Consider the following 27,660-nt stretch of genomic DNA (forward strand, 5'->3'; position numbering starts at 1 on the left):
GAAAGTGAATTTCTTTAGCAAAGAGATACAAACACATGGCCCCATATTCCTTAGATCTTCCTCTGTTCCCTTCTTCCATTTGTATTTGATCGTTTTTCTCCTTTGCCCCTATTTTCTGTCCTATTTAATTGAATCCTATTTCCAGTAGTTTTTCCTTAATACAGAGATTTGACTTGGAAGAGAGCTTGAGAGTTTGCAGGAGCCAACCTGCTTCAGCAACAACACTCAGACCTATTGCCATCCCGTTGCACTCACCTACAGATTGCATCCTCCAGGACTCCCACCTGGTTTCAGCTGAGTTCAGATTAGCTTTCTGCACTTTCCAGTGAGTGTGTGCTTAGTCCTCAGTCGTGTTCGACTCTTTGCAACCCCATGGACTGTAGCCCCCTAGCCTCCTCCGTCCACTGGCAATTCTCCAGGCAAGAATACTGGAGTGGGTTGCCATTCCCTCCTCCAGGCGATCTTCCCAACTCAGGGATCAAACCCAGGTATCCCACATTGCAGGAGAATTCTTTACTGTCTGAGCCACCAGGGAAGCCCAAGAATACTGGAGTGAGTAGCCTATCCCTTCTCCAGGGGATCTTTCCAAGGGGTACGTGATGGCAGTTTTGGGGTTCTCCTGATGCTGTTCCCACTAGCCTCTATTCTGAGGTTTGAGGGAATGTATAATCATCTAGTTTTTCTTCTGTATATTCTGGAATTTTTGATTTTGCAAACTGACTGTTCTGTCTGGGGTTTTGGTGGCAGGGGGTGGGGCAGGTAGAGAAGAGAGGATTCAGAGATTTTCAGAAAATATACAACTAACCCTACCCCAATCTTATTTTCTTTATATTTTTTGGGTATATTAATATATCTTCTCTCCTCAGCAGATTTCCCAATTTCTCAACACAAAATAATTTTCAGAAATAATACCCATCATTTATCAAGTACTTACTACATTCTAGGTACTGAAGGGATTGAATGTTTTACAAAGTATTCATTGATTTTTACAACAACCTTTGGATGTAGGTACTTTCTACCTATTTTAAGTAAGTTTAAACTGAGGTTTAAAAAGGTAAAATATTTGATCCCAGGTTGGGGTAGGCAGCTTCTAAAGTGACACCAATTCCTACTTCCTGGTATTCATGTCCTTATGTAATCCCATTCCTTCAGTGTGGACTGGATCAAGTGACTTGCTTATAATAAATAGAGTATGGAAAATATGATGGTATGTCACTCCTGAAATTAGCCCACTACAAGACTGTGGCTCCAGCAACCCGCACTGTCTTGCTTTCTTGCTTACTCATCCTGATGGAAGTCAGCTGACATGTTGTGTATTGCTTTAGGAGAGACCCATAGAGAAGGATCAGAGGGAGGCTTTCAGGCAACAGCCAGCAAGGAAGTGAGACCCTCCTCCCAGCAGCCCCTGAGGAACTGGATATAGCTAACAACCACGTGAATGACTTGGGAGTGGATCATCTTTCAGTTGAGCCTTTGAATGAGACCACAACTCCAGTTGACTTTTTTTAAGAAATAAATTTAAATAGACAATGAAATTTTTATTAATTTTTCCAAAGTTATTTTTCATTTTAAGTATGATGCTCTTCAGAGACAATACACCATTTCAGGTAGACTTTTAAAAAATTATTATTTTTTCGGCTGCATCATGTGGCAGACAGGGATCTTAGTTCCCCAAGCAGGGCTCAAACCTGTGGCCCCTGTGGTGGAAGCATAGAGTCTGAACCACTGGACCACCAGGGAAGTACCTCCAGTTGACATTTTGATTGCAGTGTTATGACAGATTTCGAGCCAGAGACACCTGGCTAAGTTATGCTAGGATTCTTGACCCACAAAAATCCACAGATAATGTTCATTGTTTTAAGTTGTTAATCTGGGGGTGATTTGTTACACAGCAAGAAACAGCCAATGCACAGGGCATGAAAGTAATGCAGTTATACTGGAGTGGGTTGGTGGCCCTCCTCCAGGGGATCTTCCCAACCCAGGGGTTGAACCCGCATCTCTCCTATCCATCAGCATTGACATTCAACATCCAAAAAACAAAGATTATGGGATCTGATCCCATCACTTCATGGCAAATAGAGGGGAAATGATGGAAACAGTGACAGACTTTATTTTCTTGGGCTCCAGAATCACTGCAGATGGTGACTGCAGCCATGAAATGAAAAGAGACTTGCTCCTTGGAAGAAAAGCTATGACCAGCCTAGACCGTGTATTAAAAAGTAGAGATGTTACTTTGCCGACAAAGGTCCATCAAGTCAAAGCTATAGTTTTTCCAGTAGTCATGTATGGATGTGAGAGTTGGGTTATAAAGACAGCTGAATGCCAAAGAATTGATACTTTGGACCTGTGGTGTTGGAGAAGACTCTTGAGAATCCCTTGGACTGCACGGAGATCAAATCAGTCAATGCTAAAGGAAATGAATCCTGAATATCCATTAGAAGGACTGATGCTGAAGCTGAAGCTCTAATACTTTGGCCACCTGATGCAAAGAGCCAGCTCACTAGAAAAGACCCTAATGCTGTGAAAGATTGAAGGCAGAAGGAGAAGGGGACAATAGAGGATGAGATGGTTGGATGGCATCAGCGACTCAGTGGGCATGAGTCTGAGCAAACTTCGGGAGATGGTTAAAGACTGGAAAGCCTGGCATGCTGCAGTTCATGGGATCACAGAGTCAGACACTACTGAGTGACTGAACAACAACAACAAATAAAAGTAATGGCTATGCCATCTGACCTGGAATGCAGGGCCTCTGATTTGAGTGTCTATGTTTTTCACCTCTTTGTGACACTGACTTTGAGTAGCCTTTACCTTTATGGGCTACTATTTCTACCACATAGAATTTTGATAGTCTTCCTGACTTCCTTTACTCTATTCATTGTTCTTTAGATGAACCATTTCTACCTAGAAACTGCCTGTTGCTGAACTGAGTAATAAGTGAGCACTTTCTTTAGGTTATGGAAATTTAAAGTAGGAAGGAACCTGAAAATTGATATAGTTCACATCAACCTGTACCCAATATTTACAGGTAAGGAAATTAGGCCCAACAAAATTAAGAAACTTGGGACTTCCCTGGCAGTCCAGTGGTTAAGACTCCAACTTCTAATGCAGAAGGCACAGGTTCAGTCCCTGGCGGGGCAAATAAGACCACACATGCTGTGGGTGGGGTGTGGCCAAAATTGTTTTAAAAATTAAGAGACTTGCCTAAAGTTACAGAATTAGTGAAAGAATGGGGATTAAAATCCAGGTCTCCTGATGTCCAGTTCAGGAGTGTGAGCAGGTACATACTGGTAGTTCTACATGGACGTAGCTCACTACCACATTCTGAACGTGGAGTAAATTCAATTTAATTCCCATTCATTTTCTCTGTACAAAAACACAAGGATCATGAAGGGAACAGCTGGCTGATAGAGTAGGATATTTACTTCCTTTGCTCTTAGGCTCACCTTCTCTGAAGGACAGGCCAACAGCCTGGGCCCAGCTGAATGATTATTCATCTTCTAATCCCTTAACCACAGCACTGGATCCAACATGGCAATGGAGTTTTATATGCGGAGTCAACTGCAAATGATTTGTCTTGGCTCTTTGGACTCACTGAGAAGCATTTCCTGAGCTGGAGTGGAAGGGGCTGTGATCAGCTAGTAATGTCATCTGTGACTGGAAGTTGAGGGTTTGGCAGAATTTGTGCCATGGATTTGCCCGCTGGTGTCTCTATAGTTTTGGGGCCTGGTCCCTCCTTTGATGACCCACACTTTTCCTGCTGCGAACCATTCTTGCCACAACAAGCTGCCCAGGAAGGCTCATTTTCAATGCTCCATCAGTGCTTGTTTCTGGAATCTTTTTCTTCTCATTTGATGTGAGGTTTAGCACATAAGTGGCGTTGGTGGAATTTATCTTGTAACTGAGTGCAGTGTTAGAAGTGGAGCCAGTTTTCACATCCCTGAAGTCTGGATGCTTTTATGGCTCCATTTCTGGCTAGATCTGAGAGTCACATTGCCAGTAGACTGTCCATTTATCTGGAAAAAAAAAAAAGTCCAGGAAGGTACAATTTTGCACACGCTTACTCTGATTTTTAGCTAAACATTCCATCTTCCTCAGTCCCAGGGCTTCATGTGAATAAATTTATGCATGCATGTTAGTCCAGATACCCTGGATGACAGGGTAAAATACTGGTGTGTAGATCAAAAGCACAATCAACATGCGCTTTGAAACTTGGACAGAAACTTGCAAAAGCTGTGAGGCAGAGGCTTGCATATCTTCAGGGGTGGTAGTTTCAATACCCTACTGCTAGCTTTTTTTTTCCCTTTCCCATTTTGGTAAAGTGGAGTATTGGGCAATGTTAGAATTCCGGTAAGTGACTGGGAAAGTTTGTTTCCTTCTTCTTTTCTTCTGTCCTCTGTTTAACTTTCTTCTTTCATTTCGATCCTTTCTATTCTCTTTTCGATTTTCCCCATTCCCCAGTGTTGAAACCCCAATGAAGACTTTCACTTTTTGTAATATTCTCTATCAGAAGCCTATTTTATTGAAATAGTAAGAGATTCCTAGAATGTCCTCTTGCAACTAGATATTCTCTGCCCCTGACTTCTGGAAAACACAAAACCATTCTTTTTTGGATGAGAAAGTGGTAGAACCCTGAACATGCCTTGATGCTTTGAGGTGTGGAATTCAGGCAAGTCACGTTGACTCTGTATGCTTCACTGGGATGATCCCGTGGACAGAGGAGCCTGGCAGGCTGCAGTCCATGGGGTGGCAGAATTGGACACAACTGAGCACGCGTTCTTTTTTTGTATCCAGGTATAAACGTGTGTTTGTGTGTGTGTGTGTGTGTGTGAGAGAGAGAGAGAGAGAGAGAGAGAGAGAAAGAGAGAGAGAGAGAGAGAGAGAGAGAAAGATCAGTAGTTTTGTGTGCCTTTGGAACCCTGGGATCATGGAAAGAAAAGGCAAGAACTGAGCTAGTGAGACTCCCCTGTCCTTTTCTGACCAGACTAACTCAGTTATTATTAGTTTTCTGTAAGACGTTCTGCATTAGAATTTATGTGAAACACAGAGCCTACTTTTTACACGTGAAAACTGCCAGCATCAGTGAGTCTCAGGTTTCTTCCACGTCTAACAGTTTGCAGTACCTGCATGGAATCAGGCCCAGATATGAGAGAAAGCCAGTGTGATGGTTAAGAACATCATCTCTGTCAGGTGTCTCTGTGTTTCAGTCACAACCACTCCAGGCTGCGGGTCTTCAGGCACGTTATCCTCTCAAGGCCTTAGCTATTCTCTTCTTTAAAATGGAGATAATAGTTGTAATCAATCTCACAGGATTGTGGTGAGAACCAAATGAGATAATTCACAGTGTCCAGCAAATGTATAAACGCCCGGTAAGTATTTGGCATTATTGTTAGTCTGAAAAGATGTTCCCACTATACGTGGTATGCTCATCTTCCTTTACCACTTCATTTGTGTTTATTTCAAATAAGCCTCCTCCTTGAATCATCTATAAATAGAATATCGGATTCTTTGCTGCTGGCTTCACTTGACATTGCAGGGAAATTTTATATAGTTTTAGCACATTCACTTAACACCTCTGAAGTATACTGTGCCATACCATAACCATCATTTTTGGGCCAAAAAGTTTCAGTGGAAAGTTAAAGGGAAAAAAAAAAAAGATGAAACAACTAGTTTCTTCAATGATTCTTTGCTGAAAATCATCTTTTTCGTAAGTTTTAAGCATATCTTTGCACAACTTTGTTTCTCTTTGAGTCTTTTTGTCTCAGTCTTTTGAGCTGTGACGTAGGACTGGACCAGATAACTTTGCAGGTTCAGCACTTATGCTTCTAAGTTGACTTTCACATAATGTGGCACTCCAGTAATCAATTTGTCTCATTTCTCCAGACTGCTTCCTCAGCTGCAAATTAAGAAGAGAACTTCCTATCAGCTGCTTATAATTCTGGCATTAGAGTTTTCTAAATTTTCTTTTTATGCTCTTCTTCAACTTAGTTGAACTCTGGTTACACAGTTATCCAAACTATATCACAAAATGATTTTTAAACATGTTTCTAGTTGCATGGTGAATCTATACCAGCTTCCCTGGTGGCTTAGAAGGTAAAGAATCTGCCTGCAATTCGAGAGACCTGGATTTGATCCCTGGGTTGGGAAGGTCCTCTGGAGGAGGGCATGGCAACCCACTCCAGTATTCTTGCCTGGAGAATTGCCATGGACAAACGGACCTGGGGGGGCTACAGTCCATGGTGTCACAGTCGGACACAACTGAGTGACTAAGCATAGCACAGCAACCTATACCAGGGAATTGCTGAGTGTTGGAGACACAATAATGTAAAGATACATTTCCTGCATTCAGGAACTCAGGTATCAGATCCATAATAGTGATGATATAATGAAGATAATACATGCAAAGATAATTGTTTTAATGGGAATAAGCACAGCACTCATTGGAAACAAAAGGTAAAGAGAACCTACATCAGTCTGCTGGTGAGGTGCTTGTGAAGGTCGGGTGAATGAAAGGGGAGAAAATATTCTAGTTGGAGGAATACTGTTTGCAAAGCATAGAGCTCTGATGAGAGAGCAGGACTGGACAAGGAATTACGAACTATTCCATATTGCTGGACTGCGAAATGTAAAAGGAGAATGAGTTGGGATTGCTAAACAGGGGCCTGCTAGGAGCTCTGTAGGCCATTAAATTGAATACAATCTGTCCATATATTGAGATTATTCAAATTGAAAGGCCAAGGATTTAAAATGAAATAGAAAAGTAGTTATTAATGTACATTTCTGAAACTCTTACAAAAATATGTAAGGTCAGGATCAATAGTTTTGTATTGTGTCTTAGAAGAAATTAATTCAGGGAAACTCATTAAGAGAATCTGGAAAAGAATATTGATCCATTTTACTGTAAAACTTCTTAGAGGAGTTTTTTCATTAGATGACCACTAATCAGAGTTCAGCATCCATTTCTAAAGTAAATGTAAGATAACTGTCATTTCTTATTTTCATTTAATGTCTTATGGTTTTTCATATATTGTAAACTTGAAGATTTAAGGTAATTTTAGTTATTTAAGTTTTTTCCCAGGGATTTTTCTGTTTCTTTCTTTCTGTTTTTGAAATATAAGCAGTTTTTATTTTCCACCTTAGGAAAGAAGGACAAATACATTTTTATTAGCATTAGGGATTTTTCTTTTTGAGAGCCCTACTCCTTTAAAAATTCTACACAGTTGATTATCTGGCATCTGACCTATTCCTATCCTTCTGAGTAACTGAAATTTATTCTTTTCTTGAATGACATAGGAAGATAAAGGCAAAACAAATATACTTAATGAAAACAAAGACGGTTGTCAGTTATTCTAACTCTGGCCATAAAGAAGGCTGAGCACTGAACAGTTGGTGCTTTTGAGTTGTGATGCTGGGGAAGACTCTTGATAGTCCCTTGGACAGCAAGGAGATCACACCAGTCAGTCCTAACGGAAATCAACAATGGATATTCATTGGAAGGATTTATACTGAAGCTGAAGCTCCAATTCTTTGGCCACCTGATGTGAAGAGCCAACTCCTTAGAAAAGATCCTGGGAGAGACTGAAGGCAAAAGGAGAAGGGGGTGGCAGAGGATGAGATGGTCAGATAGCATCGTGTACTCCATCGACATGAATTTGAGCAAACTCCAGGCCAGAATACTGGAGTGGGTAGCCTTTCTTTTCTCCAGGGGAATCTTCCCAACCCAGGGATTGAACCCAGGTCTCCCGCACTGCAGGCAGATTTTTTACCAGCTGACCCACAAGGGAAGCCCTTATGGCTGAAAGCAAAGAAGAACTAAAAAGCCTCTTGATGAAAGTGAAAGAGGAGAGTGAAAAAGTTGGCTTAAAGCTCAACATTCAGAAAACGAAGATCATGGTATCCGGTCCCATCACTTCATGGCAAATAGATGGGGAAACAGTGGAAACAGTGGCTGACTCTTTTTTGGGGCTCCAAAATCACTGCAGATGGTGACTGCAGCCATGAAATTAAAAGACTTGCTCCTTGGAAGAAAACTATGACCAACCTAGATGTATTAAAAAGACATTAAAAAGGAAAGACATTATTTTGCCAACAAAGGTCCATCTAGTCAAAGCTATGGTTTTTCCAGTAGTCATGTATGGATGTGAGAGTTCGACTATAAAAAGCTGAATGCTGAAGAATTGATGCTTTTGAACTGTGGTGTTGGAGAAGATTCTTGAGAGTCCCTTGGGCTCCTAGGAGATCCAACCAGTCCATTGTAAAGGAAATCAGTCCTGAATATTCACTGGAAGGACTGATGCTGAAGCTGAAACTCCAATACTTTGGCCATCTGATGCGAAGAAAAGACTCATGGGAAAAGATCCTTATGTTGGGAAAAATTTGAAGTCAGGAGGAGAAGGGGATGACATGGTCAGATGGCATCACTGACTCAAAGTAAGCTCTGGGATTTGGTGATGGACAGGGAAGCCTGGCGTGCTGCAGTCCATGGGGTTGCAAAGAGTTGGACATGACTTAGTGACTAAACAACAATAACAACAACCAACTCTGGTTCATTTTTTGTAGAAAGAGCACAGCACTCAAAGTTGTGAATTCAAGGTTCTGTTATTTATACACCATTTCAATAATGGCTTCCCTGGTGGCGCAGAGGTTAAAGCGTCTGCCTGCAATGCGGGAGACCTGGATTTGATCCCTGGGTCAGGAAGATCCCCTGGAGAAGGAAATGGCAACCCACTCCAGTATTCTTGCCTGGAGAATCCCATGGATGGAGGAGCTTGGTGGTCCATGGATCGCAAAGAGTCGGACATGACTGAGCCACTTCACTTCACTTCACTCTTCAGTAACACTATTATATATTACTTCATTAGCTTTTTTATAATTAAAGTTATGCATCCATATGGTTTAAAGAATCAAATTGTTCTAGGAGACTTGTGTAACAACCACCTTAAGTACAATATGCCTTTCCTGTTTCCCATTTCCTACAGGCAGCCATTTCCAAAACTTTCAGCTCCATTCCATTTTTACCTCCATATCTCCAAATAACATGCATATACTACTACTTCTTGATTTTAAAAGTTTTAGTCATTATCTATTGATGTTACTCTAAAGCAGATGAGGTTTAACACTGTTTACTACTGCCTCCCCAAACTCCCCACTACCCACAAGTCTGCTTCCCAAACTGCCAATTCCTAATCTAGTTATAATTTAGGTTAGAGGTTCGTGACATTGTACAGGAGACAGGGATCAAGACCATCCCCATGGAAAACAAATGCAAAAAAGCAAAAGGGCTGTCTGGGAGGCCTTACAAATAGCTGTGAAAAGAAGAGAAGTGAAAAGCAAAGGAGAAAAGGAAAGATATAAGCATCTGAATGCAGAGTTCCAAAGAATAGCAAGAAGAGATAAGAAAGCCTTCCTCAGCGATCAATGCAAAGAAATAGAGGAAAACAACAGAATGGGAAAGACTAGAGATCTCTTCAAGAAAATTAGAGATACCAAGGGAACATTTCATGCAAAGATGGGCTCGATAAAGGACAGAAATGGTATTGGCCTAACAGAAGCAGAAGATATCAAGAAGAGGTGGTAAGAATACACAGAAGAACGGTACAAAAAAGATCTTCACATCCCAGATAATCATGATGGTGTGATCACTGACCTAGAGCCAGACATCCTGGAAAGTGAAGTCAAGTGGGCCTTAGAAAGCATCACTATGAACAAAGCTAGTGGAGGTGATGGAATTCCAGTTGAGCTATTCCAAATCCTGAAAGATGATGCTGTGAAAGTGCTGCACTCAATATGCCAGCAGAAAAGGTCAGTTTTCATTCGAATCCCAAAGAAAGGCAATGCCAAAGAATGCTCAAACTACCGCACAATTGCACTCATCTCACACGCTAGTAAAGTAATCCTCAAAATTTCTCCAAGCCAGGCTTCAGCAATATGTGAACCGTGAACTTCCTGATGTTCAAGCTGGTTTTAGAAAAGGCAGAGGAACCAGAGACCAAATTGCCAACATCCGCTGGATCATGGAAAAAGCAAGAGAGTTCCAGAAAAACATCTATTTCTGCTTTATTGACTATGCCAAAGCCTTTGACTGTGTGGATCACAATAAACTGTGGAAAATTCTGAAAGAGACGGGAATACCAGACCACCTGACCTGCCTCTTGAGAAATCTGTATGCAGGTCAGGAAGCAACAGTTAGAACTGGACATGGAACAACAGACTGGTTCCAAATAGGAAAAGGAGTTCGTCAAGGCTGTATATTGTTACCCTGCTTATTTAACTTATATGCAGAGTACATCATGAGAAACACTGGACTGGAAGAAACACAAGCTGGAATCAAGATTGCCAGGAGAAATATCAATAACCTCAGATATGCAGATGACACCACCCTTATGGCAGAAAGTGAAGAGGAACTCAAAAGCCTCTTGATGAAGGTAAAAGCGGAGAGTGAAAAAGTTGGCTTAAAGCTCAACATTCAGAAAACGAGATCATGGCATCCGGTCCCATCACTTCATGGGAAATAGATAGGGCAAACAGTGGAAACAGTGTCAGACTTTATTTTTTGGGCTCCAAAATCTCTGCAGATGGTGATTGCAGCCATGAAATTAAAAGACACTTACTCCTTGGAAGGAAAGTTATGACCAACCTAGATAGCATATTCAAAAGCAGAGACATTACTTTGCCAACAAAGGTTCATCTAGTCAAGGCTATGGTTTTTCCAGTGGTCATGTATGGATGTGAGAGTTGGACTGTGAAGAAGGCTGAGCGCCGAAGAATTGATGCTTTTGAACTGTGGTGTTGGAGAAGATTCTTGAGAGTCCCTTGGACTGCAAGGAGATCCAACCAGTCCACTCTGAAGGAGATCAGCCCTGGGTGTTCTTTGGAAGGAATGATGCTAAAGCTGAAACTCTAGTACTTTGGCCACCTCATGCAGAGAGTTGACTCATTGGAAAAGACTCTGATGCTGGGAGGGATTGAGGGCAGGAGGAGAAGGGGACGACAGAGAATGAGATGGCTGGATGGCATCACTGACTCGATGGACGTGAGTCTGAGTGAACTCCGGGAGTTGGTGATGGACAGGGAGGCCTGGCGTGCTGCGATTCATGGGGTCGCAAAGAGTCGGACATGACTGAGTGACTGAACTGAACTGAACTGAATAGTTTTATATGACCCAGTCATGAATATAACCCCAAAATTTCCATGAACTTCCTTAATCTCTGAATACGTTCATACTCAAGAAAGTCTATTTAATCTAGAAGAAATCTCAACCCCTCAGACTCATGACCTATTGCAATTTTTGCTCTCCATTCATCATTATTCTGTGGAGCTCCTTTGCCTCTATTACGGACTGGATCTCTTATTTTCCATGTTGTAAGTTTTTCTTTTCATCTTGATTGACTCCCATGTTTGGGTGGCATGTAACCTTTAACAGCTTTTTCAGATAGATATGAGGAGAGGTCTTTGAGACCGTTCATACGGATGCATGAATTTGTCCTCATGTTTGATAGATAGTTTTGCTAGATTCTACTTCTGCATTGAAGAAGTTTCAGCTTCTACATTGAAAATTATTTTCTATCAGGCCCTGTTTTATTGCCTTCAAGCTCCTGGTGTTTCATCTATTTGGCAGGACTCCTATGTTTCTCTGTGTCTGCACCCAAGAAGCTTAGCACTGGTGGAGAAAGTCAGGACAAGCAGGCTGATCCCATTATAAATTTATGACTACCAACATCAACTGAACTCTCAACAGTACGAATTCACTCTTTTAAAAGAATTTTATTGAAGTATAGTTGATTTTAAGCAGCAGCATTCCAGTTCTTTGTTTTACAGATGCAGAAGCTATTTTAAAACCTCTGGACAGAAACACATGCATGCACACCCCTCTCTACTTTTCTCGAACTTCTGGAAGCTCTCCTCTCACACTTTCAACAGATCACTTTGACTTTTACTTTTTTGGGGGGAAAATAAAAGCCATCAGAAGGGATGCCTTTGTGTTCTAGAAATGAAATCTACAAACAGACCTATTTTCATACCCTTCTGTTCATCTTCTGATGAACTGTTTCTCCTCTACTTATATCTTGGAGTCTATTCTGCTCTTGTTTTCAAAGTGCTATAATAATGATCCCTCCTTTTTTTCCTTTATATTCCATTTCTGTCAACTGGATCATATATAGTGGTTTTTCCAGTACTCAGACCTCACTCATTAAATCATCACCCAGCCTAAATGCCAACCAAGGCAATAAAGAAGAAACGTCTTCTTCCCACATTATCCTTCAGCTACTGTTATTTCCTCCCCTTCGCAGCCAAACATCTCCCAAATTGTTGTCTTTACTCATTTCGTTAGCTGTATTCATTCCTCTACCATTCCATTCTGGTTTTCTTGCTAAAGATCCAGTGACCTCCACCAAAATGTTTGACCTCATTATACAAAGATGATCACACTTTACTTTCTGAAAGTCTTTTTCCTGTGCTTACATGTTAAAACTTTGTTTTTCCTTCTCATTACTTTTTATATCACCTTTCCCATTATACTGTCATCTACGTGATCACTAACTGTTAGAATTTCTGAAAGGCTCTTTGCTTGGTTCTTTTAAATTCTCCTCTCATTCCTTAATCGTACCCATGCACATGACTAGAATTACCACCTATAAACAAATAATACATTTTAGTCTCTAGCCAAGACCTCTTTTCTGAACTCCAGACCCATACATCCAAGTGTTTACTTCACATATCTTCTTGGAGGTTTCAACTCATATGTCCTGTTCAACTTTCCTCTGAGGTAGTCAGTCCTCTGCCAGTGTTTCCTATTTCAGTTAAGGGCACTTAACTCTCTTCACTTATGTTAGCCAGAACCCTAGAGTCATTCTTGACATTTTCCTTTCTACCACCCCATATCCAATCCATCATCCATCTAGTTGATATTTACCACCAAAGTATTTCTCAAATCCTCTTATGTATCTCCATCTTCACCTCTCTAGGGAAGCTACCAGCATCTCTTATCTAACTTTCCTGGATAGTCCCTTAATTGACCTAACTAGTTCTATCCAGTCCCTCAATCTGTTTTCCATACTGTGGCCACTGCCATCTTTTTAAAGTGTTAATCTAAGTACATCATCCTTTGCTCAAAGCCTCTACATGGCTTCCTTCTGCTCTAGGGATAAAAAGGAAGAACTCCTCAACTTGGCCTGTAGGCCTCACAAGCTCTGTTCCTTACATACCTCTCCTGCCTTGGCAAGCACCATCTAATTTCCTATTCTCAGCTGTGCTCATTCTCAGCTCAGGTTTTCCTTTAGCTCCCCATGCTGCCTCCTCTAACCACATATCTTTGCTTACACTAATTCTATTAAGATACAATGTAGCTTAGTGGCTAAGCATATCACTCTTCAAAACTAATTTTCAAGGGAGATTGCCAAGGTTCAAATCCTGATTCTACATATTATTTGTGAAGGAGATCAGCCCTGGGATTTCTTTGGAAGGAATGATGCTAAAGCTGAAACTCCAGTACTTCGGCCACCTCATGCGAAGAGTTGACTCATTGGAAAAGACTCTGATGCTGGGAGGGATTGGGGGCAGGAGGAGAAGGGGACGACAGAGGATGAGATGGCTGGATGGCATCACTGACTCGATGGACGTGAGTCTGAGTGAACTCCGGGAGTTGGTGATGGACAGGGAGGCCTGGTGTGCTGCGATTCATGGGGTCGCAAAGAGTCGGACACGACTGAGCGACTGATCTGATCTGATCTGGGTAAGTTACTTAATCTCCTGTACCTTAGTTTCCTCAACTAGAAAATAAAGGATAATTGTGATATACTTGATCATGATAGTGTTATTATGATCAAATGATAGTTTACAGAGGAGGCTCTTTCCTCTTCTTTCTTGCTCAGTTAATTTCTTCTCAAACTTCTATTCTCAGTTCCAGAGTCACTCTCTCAGAGAATCATCCACTGACCTCTCTGACTGAATCCAATTACCTCATTACAGCTTTTCTCTTATGTTGAGTCTCTTATTTGTCATGTTTAATATAGGTGGGATTTTGTATTTTTCTGAGTGATTTATACATTTACTTTTGGTTAACATTCTATCTTTCTCACTAGAATGTCAGCTCCAGGAGCCTAGGGATATTCTTTGTTTTTGGTCACTATTCTTTGTGCCTAACACAGTTTCCATTACTTAGTAGGTTTCCCTCCAAAATGTTTGGCTGGGCCTCATCTTAGTGGGATTTAGTTCCTTGACCAGGGATAGAACCTGGGCCACTGCATTAGGAGTGAGGAGTCTCAGCTTTGGACTACCAGGGAAGTTCCCCAAAATATCTGTTGACACAAACAGACATTAAACATCCCTGGTGGAAGCCTCCTTGATAAACTCTTTTGCTGCTTAAATTAGTGCTTTGTATAGTAAGTTCTGAGAAGGAAAACACGATGGTGAATCAAACAGTTTAGCTACAGATCTGCTCTTGGTTCCTTAGGAGGTGACTCTGAGCAGGAGGGTTCTCTGTTCAACAAGGCAGGGCTTTTGTGGACATTATGCGCCAGATTCACAGGCCTGGGTTTAATTCTTAGCTCCATAATCTGCTGCTGTGTGACCTTAATCGTGTCATGTGACTTCTTACAATTCCAGTTTCCTCATCTGTCAAATCACATCACATTACTCAGCACAGAGCCAATGCTTAACTAGGCAACTGAATCACTAAGAATTTCGATTAATCTTAAACATAGTAGAGGTTTAAACATAGATCAGGCTTAAACATGAGCCTGATCATCCACAGGCTCATGCCAATGACACGGCATGACCCTTGTGTAGGCTAGTAAGTCTCCTTCTGTGGCCGGTGACAAAATGCCTTCTCATCCCCAGCACCCCCTCCCCAAAAAGTCAAACAAACAAACAAACAAAACACACCCCCCTCAACTTTGTAATTTTGGTTACAAAAGAGAGTATGAATCCATGTGAACTGGGAAAACAGAGTTCCAGTGGTATTTCCTGGTGCAAGCAAGTTTCTTCTTCCTTGGTGCTTCAAGTCCAAGTTTGAGTAGCAGTGGGTGAGCTGGCCTAGGCAGGTAGGATCAGAGGTTCGTTGCTGCCCATTACCTGTGAGAGACTGACCTTGGGAACAGAGTAGAGCCCTCAGTTTCTGACAAGACAGCCCTGCTCAGACGCCAGCTGAATCCAGCTAACCTCCTCTGCAATCTCAGAGCCTCTTTTCTCTACAGCCCTCCTTTTTTTTTTTTTTAAATTAGTTGAATCTGTTCCCGGAGAATCACACAGAAAATGATTCCCCCTCTCACCTCAATCAAGGGAAAAGGAAAAAAATCCCATTCCTTACAATAAAAAGAGTAAGCCTCTTGTCCATTTCTTGTGCAACTAGCCGGCAACTGGCTGCGATGAGAGGAGATATCCGCTTTGAGCACGGAGTGGAGTGAGCTGCATGAAAGCAAGGACCACGGTGATGTCTGCGACAGATGGACGTTGTTCCTTCCGCAATCCTCCTCTTTTTCTTCTTCCTCCTGTTGCAAACTTGTGGGACCGACTGGGGCTGTGACTTTGAGAGAGTAGTGTTTGTAGGTCAAGAGAGGGGGAACTGTGTCTGTACTTCGAGTGAGTTCAGGAGGGTGCTGTGCTTGAACTCGGCGAGTGTCCGTGATGGAAGAACTGTGAAAGTATGTGTGCGGGACAAAATTCAGACGTGTAACCGCAGTAAAGTGGTAGTGCGTACGTGGTGAGTGTGTGCGCGCGAGTGTGTGCGCGAGCCAGGGGCTGCCCGCCCGCCCGCCGCGGCTCCCCGTGGGCCGGCCCGGCCAATGAGCGCGCGGCTGCAGGGGCGGCGGGCGGGGAGGGGGCGCCGGGGCCCTGCGGATGGAGGCGCGGGCGGCGCGGCGCGCTCATTCCGCGCGGGCGTTGCTGGCAGGGGGCGGTGCAGCCACTAGCCGGGGACCGGGGCCCGGACCCGGGGCGGCGGGCGGCGTAGGCGGCGCCGGGGGCTGGGATGCGCACGGGGTTCCGTGGCGGCGGCGTTGGCGGCGGCGTCGGCGGCCGCGGGGGCACGAGCTAGCGCCGCGGCGCGGGGAGCCAGCGGAGCCCGGCGGGCCAGCGGAGGCGGCGGCGGCGGCGGCTCAGGCAGAACAGCGGCGGCAGCCGGACCCCGAGCGCCGCGCGCCCACCATGGCCGCCCAGGGCGAGCCCGGCTACCTGGCGGCGCAGTCGGACCCGGGCTCCAACAGCGAGCGCAGCACGGACTCTCCCATGCCCGGCTCGGAGGACGACCTGGTCGCCGGGGCGCCCCTGCACAGCCCCGAGTGGAGCGAGGAGCGCTTCCGCGTGGACAGGAAGAAACTTGAGGCCATGTTACAAGGTAGGCATCCCCCCTGCGTTCTCGGACTCCCCGGCCGAGCCCCCGACAGCTTCCCGAACATCCTGGTCCCGCGTCCCAGCGCCCGGCCCAAAGTCGACTTAGTTCCTCGTCCCTTCCCCCGCGGAGCCGAAGGACACCCAGGGAGTGGAGACCTCGCGGGAGTCCCCACCCTTCCACGCCTTCCAGGTCTCCAGGCACCGGGAACCCTGTGCTAACTGAACCGGCTTCAGAAAAGCCGAAGGCCGTGTTTGTACCCGCGCGCCCAAGTTGCATTCTTGGACTTTGGAGATGCCAACTTTAGTCTGGACACCTGGGCTGTGCCATCCGGACCCAGTCGGACGGCACAGAGTATGCGTGACTCTCTCCTTATTCGTTGGCACTCTTGAATTCTAGCTCTGTCTCATGTTTCTCTCCCTTCTCTTGTCAGTATCCACTTCCTCCAGCTGAGGGGCCTTGTCTCGTTATTGGGAAACGCTCCGCAGATGTCAAGGCTTAAGACAGGAGTTCCCGCCCCCCACCCTCCACCCGGGAGTGAGAGGGGCCAGGATGGGGGTGAGCGGCCAAAGCGTGGGGATGGTGTCAGGGCAGTCTGCTGGGTTGGAGGACAGTGTATGTTCATCGCCTGGCACGCTTATAAAACACATCTTGAGTTACACTTGGTTCATAAAAATCTTTCCGTATTATGGATGTCAGACTTTGCCTTTCACAACTTGGGATTTTTTTTTTTTTTTTTTAAACTCCTTCGTTTCTCTGGGACTTTCCCAGTCGTAACAGCTTTAACCATGTAGGACTGGGATCGAATTCTGATTCTTAATGGGAGGATTGGGATTCTTAGAGTGAACACTAAAATGTCCAAGGTCATTTTGATCTTCTCTAAAAATGTCAATTACTAGCTTACTTGTAATCGCCAGTGTGGCACATTTACATCATCTAGAGAAATAAGGTAGTTTGAATGATTGTTCTTCAAATACCGTAGAGGGACCAGGCGTTACTTCCACTGAGGATGCAGTGGTGGATTCATTCAGTAGCTGGTGTCCTTACGTCAGGGAGGATAGGAGCTTTCTAGCTCTCTTTTGGCTTGGCGCATAACTTATTTCGACTTTATCAGTTAGTGCATCGAAATGTGGGAGCTCTTTAGCCCTCCATTGAAACGCAGTGGTTTTTTAGAACAATTAAGCAGGTTATTTTTTAAGACAGAACAAGATGTTTTCCAAAACAATAACTTGGTGGAAACAAATAGCAGGAGTCTTTGGCAGGCGTTTTTTGGATGAGCTGCGAACTTGTCTCTCTTGTTGCTTATTTTTATTGATAAACATCCCCTGTGCTTGTCCTGTCTCTGTCTTTCCCCCTCTTTTATTACTCTTTTAAATTAGGTAAAGTCCTAGGAGAGTTACTTCTGAGATAAACTCTTCCCGTAGGAATATTGCAAAGTAGATTTGGAACTTAAAACCCCAGTTGCATTTCAATAACTCGTGTTCGTTGTTTTATTTGTTCTGGTTCTTTTTGCCTAGTTCCTATTTTAAAACAAAATATTAAATTTATTCAGAAAAAATATTGGTATAAGATTGTTTAGGTTGAACTGTTAACACACACACCTCTCCTTTCAGCAAGTTTCTTGTTTGTTTTGTACATCTGGAGGGTTGTGAAGACAGATGGCTCTTCTAATAATACTGCGTCTTCTTTACCTGTCTTGCTTGTGCGCACAGGCAAGTGATGTAAGCATCTAGGAAGCTGTCTTGCATAATCTGAGCTTTAGAAGTGGATTTCTTTTTTGAATTAATTTCCATTTAGAATAGAATGAAATATGGGTGAGGCATGTTTAAAAATTTGAAGGCTCTTCCCTTTGTAGATATGATATTCTGACATGAGACAGTTTAAAATTGCTTTGTTGTGATAAAGTTTCTTAGGCGTCTTAAGAGTTCGCATTTCTTCAGCAACCTACGCATTAATGAAATATTCACACTTCAACTCCAAAGATGTCTTTAATAATTTAACCTACTGCTTTAACTTTTCAGTCACTGGTAAGTGAATTGCACCTTCTAGGAAAGTAAATTTGAACACATTTGACGATAGAACTCAGTGCATTGTGTACCAAGGCATTTTGTCATGCATGCTTCCCAGAGTCAAGTTTTGTTAGAGCCACCAGGTTTTATTTATTTATTTTTTTGGAAAATTTTTAATTGGAGGATAATTGATTTACAATGTGGTGTTGGTTTCTGCCACACAACGGTGTGAATCAGCCATAAGTATACATGTGTCCCCTCTCTGAACCTCCTTCCCACCCTGCACCCTATCCCACCCCTCTAGGTTGTCACAGAGCGCAGGGCTGAGCTCCCTGTGTTAGACAGCCACTTCCCACTAGCTACCAGTTTTTACACATGGTAAGGTAGATGTTTCAGGGCTCCTCTCTGTATTTGTCTCGCCTGCTCCTTCCTCCACTGTGTCCACAAGTCTGTTGTCTATTTCTGCATCTCTGTTCCTGCCCTGCGTATAGGCTCATCAGTACCATTTTTCTAGATTCCATGCGTTAATATATGATGTTTGTTTTTCTCTTTCTGATTTACTTCATCCTATATAACAGGCTGTAGAGAACCACCATGGAATAAGGAGTAAGACTGGTTTTCTGAACCAAACATATTCATGTGTCTCACTGCTTGATACTAGGTGGTTAAAGCAAGTGTGGGCAATTGGAATCACTCAGAGTTAGGTTCAAATCCCTCTGGAATCTTGGGACAGTTTGTGAACACCTCTCTGTCTCAGTTTGCCCATCTGTAAAATGGGACTGATGCTAGTATTATACCTTTCTCTTAGAGTTTTGTGAGAATTAAAAGAGATAATGCCTAATGAACAAAAACTTGCCATACCATTTTGTAAACGGTAACAGCTTAATATATATCAGTGCCAGTGAAGTTGCTCAGTTGTGTCCAACTCTTTGGGATCCCATGGATTGTAGCCTACCAGGCTCCTCCATCCATGGAATTTTCTATGCAAGAGTATTGGAGTTGGTTGCCATTTCCTTCTCTAGGGGATCTTCCTGACCTGGGGATTGAACCCAGGTCTCCTGCATTGTAGGCAGACGCTTTACTGTCTGAGCTACTAGCATGGATTAAATCTATTTCTAATGCCTAGCACAATTTCTGACAGTCTATATTTGAACATCTAGGGAAACAATTTTGCATTTTTATAATTGCAGAAGTAAAATAAAGAATGAGGTGGGAGTTTGGAAAGTCAACAAATATTTTAATATTGTTAGATGTCCTGGGGTGAGAAGCTTTTTGTTTGAAAAGTGCCAATGAAGAAAAGTCTTTATTTTCCTGGTTGGGTTTCTGATTATTGTGCATTGGATTTGCCATTTTTCTTCATGTAGTTGCCTTAAAATGTGTATAGGTTCCCAGTTTAAATCAGGATAAATAAGATTCTTTGCCTTTAAGTCTACATAGTGCAAATTGGTGATTATAATGCTTGGAATTTGTTTCCTGAGAGACTGTCCTGGGGGTAAGTTAATGTTTAATGGGTTGTATTTTTATTAGTAGAGAAATTCTTCTACGCAATGGACCAAAAATTCAGTGAGTTTAAAATATGGGCAATAGGGTAGTGGTTAAAGAAATGAATGCCATTCTTGGATGATCATTGACTCCTCAAAGAATTGATAACACATGAAATCCACTAGGGCTAAAAAAAGGTAGGAAAAAAATTCACCAGTCTTTAATTTTTTGCTTTTGTTTTTTGGCTGATAATTACTTTGAAACAGCCATGCAGAGTATCTGACATTTTTGCTTGAATCTAAATGAAGATTACTGATTTTATTAGTCAGCAGTTTTATAAATGGAAATTCATTTTCAAGTTTAAGGTTTTGATGAGGATGGTCGACCTTGGCATAGATACATGGGCAACATAATAATAATGAAGAAAAATTGTTCTTGATTTACTTAATACTGATATTCAGAATTTAGACTTTATACTTCATGTGGGGTAGTAGTATTGATTAAGTCAATTAAATGTGAGTTATGGTTTACAAAGAGGAAGGAGAGTGGTCTAGAGGAAAGTCTGGGAGAATGTAGGGAATCAGTGGGTAAGAAGAGTCAGAAATATAGCCCTGGTGCTGGCGAACGTCCTGAGAGACAGACATGGAATTTGTTAATTTTAGACTTTTCCTTTTTTTTTCTTTTGGGATTGTTTTATATCTTACGATTATATTTTTATTTTTACATTGAAAAATGTATACACATGCCATACAATTGAAAGCTCCTACATAAAGTTTAGACTCATAGGCATTTTCAAAGTTCGGAATCCCTCATATGTTATCGTAGAAAGAAGTATTGGCAATGAATGAGGCAGTGACCTGTTTTTATAAATTGAGGTTGATGTCTGGTGGGCTTTTAGGATATTGCTGTTAAAGACTTTAAAAGCCATATTTTGGGGACTTCCCTGGTGGTCCAGTGGTTAAGACTTTGCATGCTTCCAATCAATGCAGGGGGCGTGGTTTTGATCCCTAGTTGGGGAGCTAAGATCAACCCTACATGCCATGTGGCACAGCCAAAAAAAAAAAAAAAAATGAAGCAAAACATGTTTTTACAGGTTGACAGTGATGGGCACAACAGGATTCATTGACTGCCGTTTGCTTGAGGAACAGAACTAGTTACTAAAACAGCTGATCGCACTGTTGATTAAAAGTAAGAGCAGCAGTTACATAATTACATATCTTTTTAATCTGGCAAACTTTAGTGAAGATTGTCTTATGATTTGGTAAATAGATAATAATTTTTTAGATGCTTTTGTGAGAGAGATGAAGCCAAAATATATGAAAATGGAGGAGTGCTGAAAATGAAAATGAGCTAAGCTGGATAGAGTTTTCTAGTTAGGGCTTGATAAAAGCTAGTAAACATTAAGAACAGATGCAATAACTTTATGAAGCTTAATGGTCGAAAGCAAAGGACTCTTGGCCAGATCTGGATTTGAGTCTCGGTCTTACTTTTAAGTAGGGAGCTTGAGAAAATTCATTACCTGCAGCCCATTTCTGAAAGAGGGTGATGCAGGATTCTGATGTAGGAGCATACCTACATCCTGTGCTGGTTGTGACTACTCAGAGAATAAAAGATGTATGTAAAACATCACAGCGCTGGCCACATAGGAAGTGCTGGATAAATCACTAATAACCACATTCATTATAAACTATAGTTCATAAAGTGCACATTTTTCTATTGAAAATGAAAGTCTAGTATACTGGAAAATGAATTAAATGAATTAAATAAATGGTTCATTTATTAAAATGATAAATGAGCATTCACAGCTACCTGAATATTATTATTGGCCTTCCTGGTAGCTCACAGTGTACCCGGCATGTTAGCCCCTCGTGAAGGTGGTTGAGTACATAATGAGAAAAGATGTATTGGACACGAGTGCGGAGTTTTAGCTTTTGTGCTGGATGAGAGGTCTTTGCACTGTCTTTAGCTGTGATGGTTCTTGCCTTGAGAATTTTTCATTCCTTAAATGGTCTGAAGCCAGTCTTTTCTATGGTTTTTACTAAAGACGAGCCTCAGAAGCAGTTACTCTCCCTTGTGGTTTGATGTTGCTCTGAACTTGTCATTCATTGGCGCCTTTGAAGAAAATGCTGGGGACCTGGGATGACGTGTTCTATTTGCTCATCTATGGGGGCCGAGGTAGTCCTGTCTTCTGGGGATGTTGTGAGCACAGAAGGAGGTGATGCGGGTGAAATGCTGAGCCCAGGGCCGGGCACACAGTGTTTGGTCACGACAGCCCTGTGCACGTGATGGAGAGGGATTTCAAAACACTAGATGGAGAGGGATTTCAAAACACTAGAAAGCAAATGCTTGCCAAGTTTTTTTTTTTTTTAAGATTTTTTTTTTTTTTGATGTGGACCATTTTTAAAAGTTTTTATTGAATTTGTTACAGTGTTGTTTCTGTTTTTTTTTTTTTTTTTTTTTTTTATATTTTGGTGTTTTGGCCTGGAGGCAGGTGGGATCCTAGCTCCCTGGCCAGGGATGGAACATGGGCCCCCTGCATTGGAAAGCAAAGTCTTAACCAGTGGACCACCAAGGAAGTCTTTCTCTCTTTTTAAAAAAGGAACAAAAAAAACACAACTGCATATGAATCGCCCCTGCCCACAGTGAAAGTCTTCTTCCAATCAGAGTAGTTTATTAGGACAAGTGTAGTAGAGTTGGAGAGCAGAACTGAAGGTTCAGACTGTTTTATAAGCTAAAGGAAAATACATCAGGGGATGTAGAGCCCAGCACTAAAGAGCTCGGGAACTGCTCTGGGGCTGACCTGGGTTGGGGTCCTAATTTCATCCTTTGCAGGGTCCTGGGAGGATGCTGTGACAGAGGCAGGGAGTCAGTGCTCTCCGTCAGTCTTACCTCTGTGAAGACTTCTGGGACTTTGGCTAAGTTGATCATTGATAAGTTAAAACATACAAAGAGTTTGTCCTATCGATGATTTTAACAGGCAGGAATGTATCTGGCTGCGACTAACAGAAAACCCAACGCAGAGTGGCTTAAACAAGCCAGGGGGTTATTTTCCCGATGAAACAAAAAAATCTGGGGCTGAGAGGCCCCAAGAGCTACTCAGGGGCTTCAGGGAGCCAAACAGCTCTCCCCCCGACCTTGGCCGTCCCAGCCGATGGCTGTGGCCTCATTGGTGCAGTCTGGCCAGGACTCTACCTTGAGATGAGTCTGTGGTCTCTGCAGGGAAAAGGCAGAGAACAAAAATGGTTTTTTATTCAAGATTTTGCTTTTTTATGTGACAAAGAATTCTCTGTCCTGGAACTTCCATCTGTATTTCTTTGGCCACTCTTTGCTACAAGGATTCTGGGAAAGAAAGAGATTCATTTCCAGCTTCTCGTAGAAGGAGGCAAGGACGAAGGGAATCTGAATGGATCCAGTGGTCCAACCCGTAGTTTCCCCACAAGGGGCAGAGCTGAGGTCATTGTGACAGAAACACCAGGCTGTGCCTGCTGTGAAAGCTTACCCGTGTCAGAGACTTTGACCTGCATTGATAACTCCTGGAAATCTAGATTATTTGGTAGTGTTTATGTTGGTGAAATTTCTCCTTGGCTTAGTTCAGGAAACCTAATTTCCTAAGAGAAAACACCTTTGATCATGGACAGCGGTTCTTGTGTTTTTACGCCTATTAAAAAAAGGACTTAGGGCCCATAAGTACTGTAACTGTCTTTTTCTCCTTCACTTTTTTCTACCTGTCAAGTGTTTTTTTTCCATTGAAAATTATACAGCATAATACATCCATTTTACCTTTTAAGAAACATCTTATTATTTTTAATATCTTATTATTTTTAATGTGTTTTAAAATTGAAGTATAGTTGATTTACAGTGTTGTATTGATTTCTTTTTTTGTTGTTGTTGTTGTATTGATTTCTGCTGTGCAGCAAAGTGACTCGGTTGTACACATACATTCTTTTTTATATTCTTCTCCATTACGGTTTATCCCAGGATATTGAATATAGTCCCCTCTGCTGTACAGTAGGGCCTTGTTGTTATCCTGTCTGTATGTGGATAGTGTGCAGGTACTAATCCCAAACTCCCAGTCCATCCCTCCCTGTTTTACCTTTTATTACTCTGAGATACTCTTTCTCTTCTCCCTCTTCCTTCCGGCCCACCACACATCTCAAGTTGCTTTTAAAATAGACTGGTTCAGTGTAGTTCATACTTTTTCCCTTTAGGGTTTTCTTAGAGTGGTCACTGCAATAGCATCTGGCCAATGAAGCCAGCATTTGTTTAGAAAATGAAGTCATTTTGGAGGCAGTTTGATAATAGAATTATCATCAGATTTGTGCCATGTTTTGCTGTTTGAAATTGTCCAGAATGATGAGCTAATAAAAATACCAGTTGGCTCATCCTTAGTTTATACTGTTTATTTAAAAATCTAGTCCTTTAAAAATGCATGGTTGGTGGGAGGGGGCTTCCCTGGTGGTCTAAGACTCCAAGCTCTCAATGCAGGGGGTCTAGGTTCGATGCTGGTTGGAGAGCTGGATCCCACATGTGACAACTAAAGATCCCGCATGCTGCAACTAAGACCAGGTGCAGCCAAATAAATAAGTATTTTAAAAAAATGCATGGGATAATAGTGACTCTAAATATTCCTTTAGGTAAAAAGCTTAATAAACCGCCCGAGATGAGGCACTGTTTCAATACTACTCTGTAGTAGATTTGCAGTGTGTGGGGCTGACCTTGGCAAGAAACCCTCATTCTGCTGCAAAAGCCACCACATTTGGTTTTTAATCCTTGTGGCACCAGCATTTAATATCCAAAGTGCACAAACCATTAATAGACACATTTTGTGGATGTTTTACTTTTATAAATCCATTTACTACCTAATAAGCTACTAATAACTATAGCTGATGAAACCATTTATATTTGTAACACATATTAAATCCTGTTCCCATTTATGATACTGGCATATAAAAAGATAATGATCACTTTCTAGCTCTGAAGTAGTTTTTCTGTAACTGGGAATAAGATAAATCATGTATTAGTCTGCATATTGAGTTGATCTGGAGCTTAACTACATCTCTTGTATAGGAAGATGCTTAAATATAAGACTTGAAAATTAGCCATTGTGTTTTTTTTTTTTCAGATTTTGAAAGTAATACAAATTTATAGAATATTTGAAAATACAAACAGATGTAAGAAAGAAAAACCAAAAGGCATCCCTAAATCTAGAATCCAGCAGTAACCACTGATAACATTTTGGGTATTTTTTCCTGGTCTCTAAAAACTATGCTCACAGGTAATTTATTTTAGCAACAGATGTTGAGTTCCTGCTACATGTCAGTTACAGTATTGGGCTTTGGTGGGTGGTGGGGGGGGGCAGACAAAACTAAGATAGATATGGTTCTTATCCCTGTGTGACTTGTGTCCCTAAAATCCTAAACTGGGATCATACCTCCCTTCTTTGAAGGAAATGGAAACCCACTCCAATATTCTTACCTAGAGAATCCCATGGACAGAGGGGCCTGACAGGTTGTAGTCGATGGAGTCTCAAAGAGTCGGACACGACTGAGCGACAAATGCTTTGGTATCATGGGTATTTTCCATCTCATTAAAGATTCTTGAAGAACAGGATTTTAAATAGCTCTGTAATATTAACCTTGACATATGATTTGCTTAAACATTATGACATTTTTTCTTTTTTTGCTCAGACAGTAAAGAATCTGCCTGCAACGCAGGAGACCTGAGTTTGATTCCTGGGTCAGGAAGATCCCCTGGAGAAGGGAATGGCAACCCTCTCCAGTACTCTTGCCTGGAGAATCCCATGGACAGAGGAGCCTGGTGGGCTACAGTCCATGGGGTCACAAAGAATTGGACACAACAGAGCAACTAACACTTCCTCTTTATGGCATTTTATAACATTTTTAGGTGGTCATTCATTGAGAGGAACCTAATGTTTCTATTCAAATTGTCCCAGATTCAGGTCCTGGCTCTATCATTTAATGGTTGTGGTTGTGGTGTTTAATCTCTAAGTTGCCACTGACTCGTTTGCTACTCCACAGGCTGTAGCCCACCAGGCTCCTCTGTCCATGGAATTTCCCAGACAAGAATACTGGAGTGGGTGGGTTGCCATGCCCTCCTCCAGGGGATCTTCCCAACCCAGGGATTGAACCCGTGTCTCATGCATTGGCAGGCAGATCCTTTACCACTGAGACACCAGGGAAGCCCATTGGTTGTGTGGCCTGGGGCAAGTTAATAACTTCTCTGAGCCTCAGTCTTCCCATCACTAAAATGGAATAAATGTAGTTTCTAGGTTATAAGAAAAATACTGTATATCAAGCATGTACCAGTGTCATATGTAGTGTGATACTCAAGAGTTATCAGGTAATGGGTGTTAACATGCTGCCCCAAACCCTTTTTGCCTGAAAAACATTTTTTTCATCCTTAATTGTTCTCGTAGGAAAAATTCTTTCTAGTGAAAATTTTAGCTCAAAGGGAATAGACATTTTTAAGGCTTTTGATAAATTTGCAGAAATATTTTCTGGCAAGATTCACGGGTTGGGCAGAAGAGACAACAGATTTGTAGGCTGTCTGCTCCTGGTACCTGTGATCCCACCACCTGGCCTGAGTTAGTGGTGGTGAGAGATTAGGAAATAACTGAATGACCAATCTAGAGTTAGAGTTCTGTTTGTTTCCTTCATCGAAAACTTTGAATGATGTTTATCATACACCATTAGCATGTCTGGGAATCATATAAATCAAAACCAAAGAAGAGTTGAATTCTTTTCTTTCTTTGATTCTCTTTACCCTTGAGTACAACACAGCACCCTTGAACCGAGTGTCGCTTCAGTCTTGTCTGACGCTTTGTGACCCCATGGACTGTAGCCTGCCAGGCTCCTCTGTGCATGGGGTTCTCCAGGCAAGAATACTGGAATTGCTTGCCGTGCCCTCCTCCAGGGGATCTTCCCAACCCAGGGGTTGAACCGGCATCTCTTGTGTTCCCTGCCTTGGCAGGTAGGTTCTTTACCACTGGAGCCACCTAGCAGTAAGCATTCTCCACCTTGAAGCTTTAAACCATTAAACTGCCTTGAATCATTTTAGTCTAGGAGCATAATTTTTAACTGGCACATGTTTCCAGTGGCTTGCTGTCAGGAACTTGGGGGAAGAGCACAAACCTATATATTTCTGTGGAGCGGATGTACTGTTTTTATTATTGCATAGCAGGCTCAGAATGATTTGATTTTCTTACAGACTCCTATTAAGTCAGATGTCATAGATACCTATTTAGTATATTATGAATTAACTTAAGAACACACATTTTTTTTTATTACAGAAATTTAAAAAGCAATATAAGGGAAACTTTTAAAAAGAAAAGTAATAATTTGTCATTTCACTATCCTATAGCTGTTCTCATTTTTCTGCCTTGGAATGTAATCCTTGGGAATGTAATCCTTGGGATGTAATCCTGGCTGTCCAGTGGTTAGGACTCCACACTTTCACTGCTAAGGATGTGGGTTTGATCCCTTGTCAGGGAACTAAGATCTCACAAGCTGCTTAGCTCAGCCAAAAAAAGAAAAAAAGAGAAGTGTAGTCCTTGAGATACATCCTTGACTATTTGTGTGGAGTTTATGTAGTTGGAGCATTGATTTTTGTATTCATCATTAATCTACTATATTAAATGTTTTTGTATTTCTAAGCAGTTTTCAGAATTAAAATTTTATGGTTGGATAATGGTACATCTGATCAAAAAACTTTTTTTGCAGTTATAGAGAGCCTTATCAGATCAGATCAGATCAGTCGCTCAGTCGTGTCCGACTCTTTGCGACCCCATGAATCGCAGCATGCCAGGCCTCCCTGTCTATCGCCAAC

At 42.1% G+C, this 27,660-nt stretch overlaps 1 protein-coding gene across 4 annotated transcripts in view; it reads left to right on the forward strand.

The window, feature by feature from the left end:
* The first annotated feature begins 16,029 nt into the window (after positions 1-16,029).
* Positions 16,030-27,660, forward strand: part of BICC1 (BicC family RNA binding protein 1) — a 347,294-nt gene continuing 335,663 nt past the window's right edge. Inside the window, exon 1 of one of the 4 annotated variants that reach the window (XM_070782051.1) lies at positions 16,030-16,330. In XM_070782051.1, the coding sequence (XP_070638152.1) occupies positions 16,141-16,330 (190 nt within the window). In that variant the 5' untranslated portion in view covers positions 16,030-16,140. The other 3 variants (XM_070782052.1, XM_070782050.1, XM_070782054.1) reach the window with 3 other exon arrangements.

The sequence above is a fragment of the Bos indicus genome, chromosome 28 (genome assembly GCF_029378745.1).
Source record: "Bos indicus isolate NIAB-ARS_2022 breed Sahiwal x Tharparkar chromosome 28, NIAB-ARS_B.indTharparkar_mat_pri_1.0, whole genome shotgun sequence".
NCBI classification, from domain to species: domain Eukaryota; kingdom Metazoa; phylum Chordata; class Mammalia; order Artiodactyla; family Bovidae; genus Bos; species Bos indicus.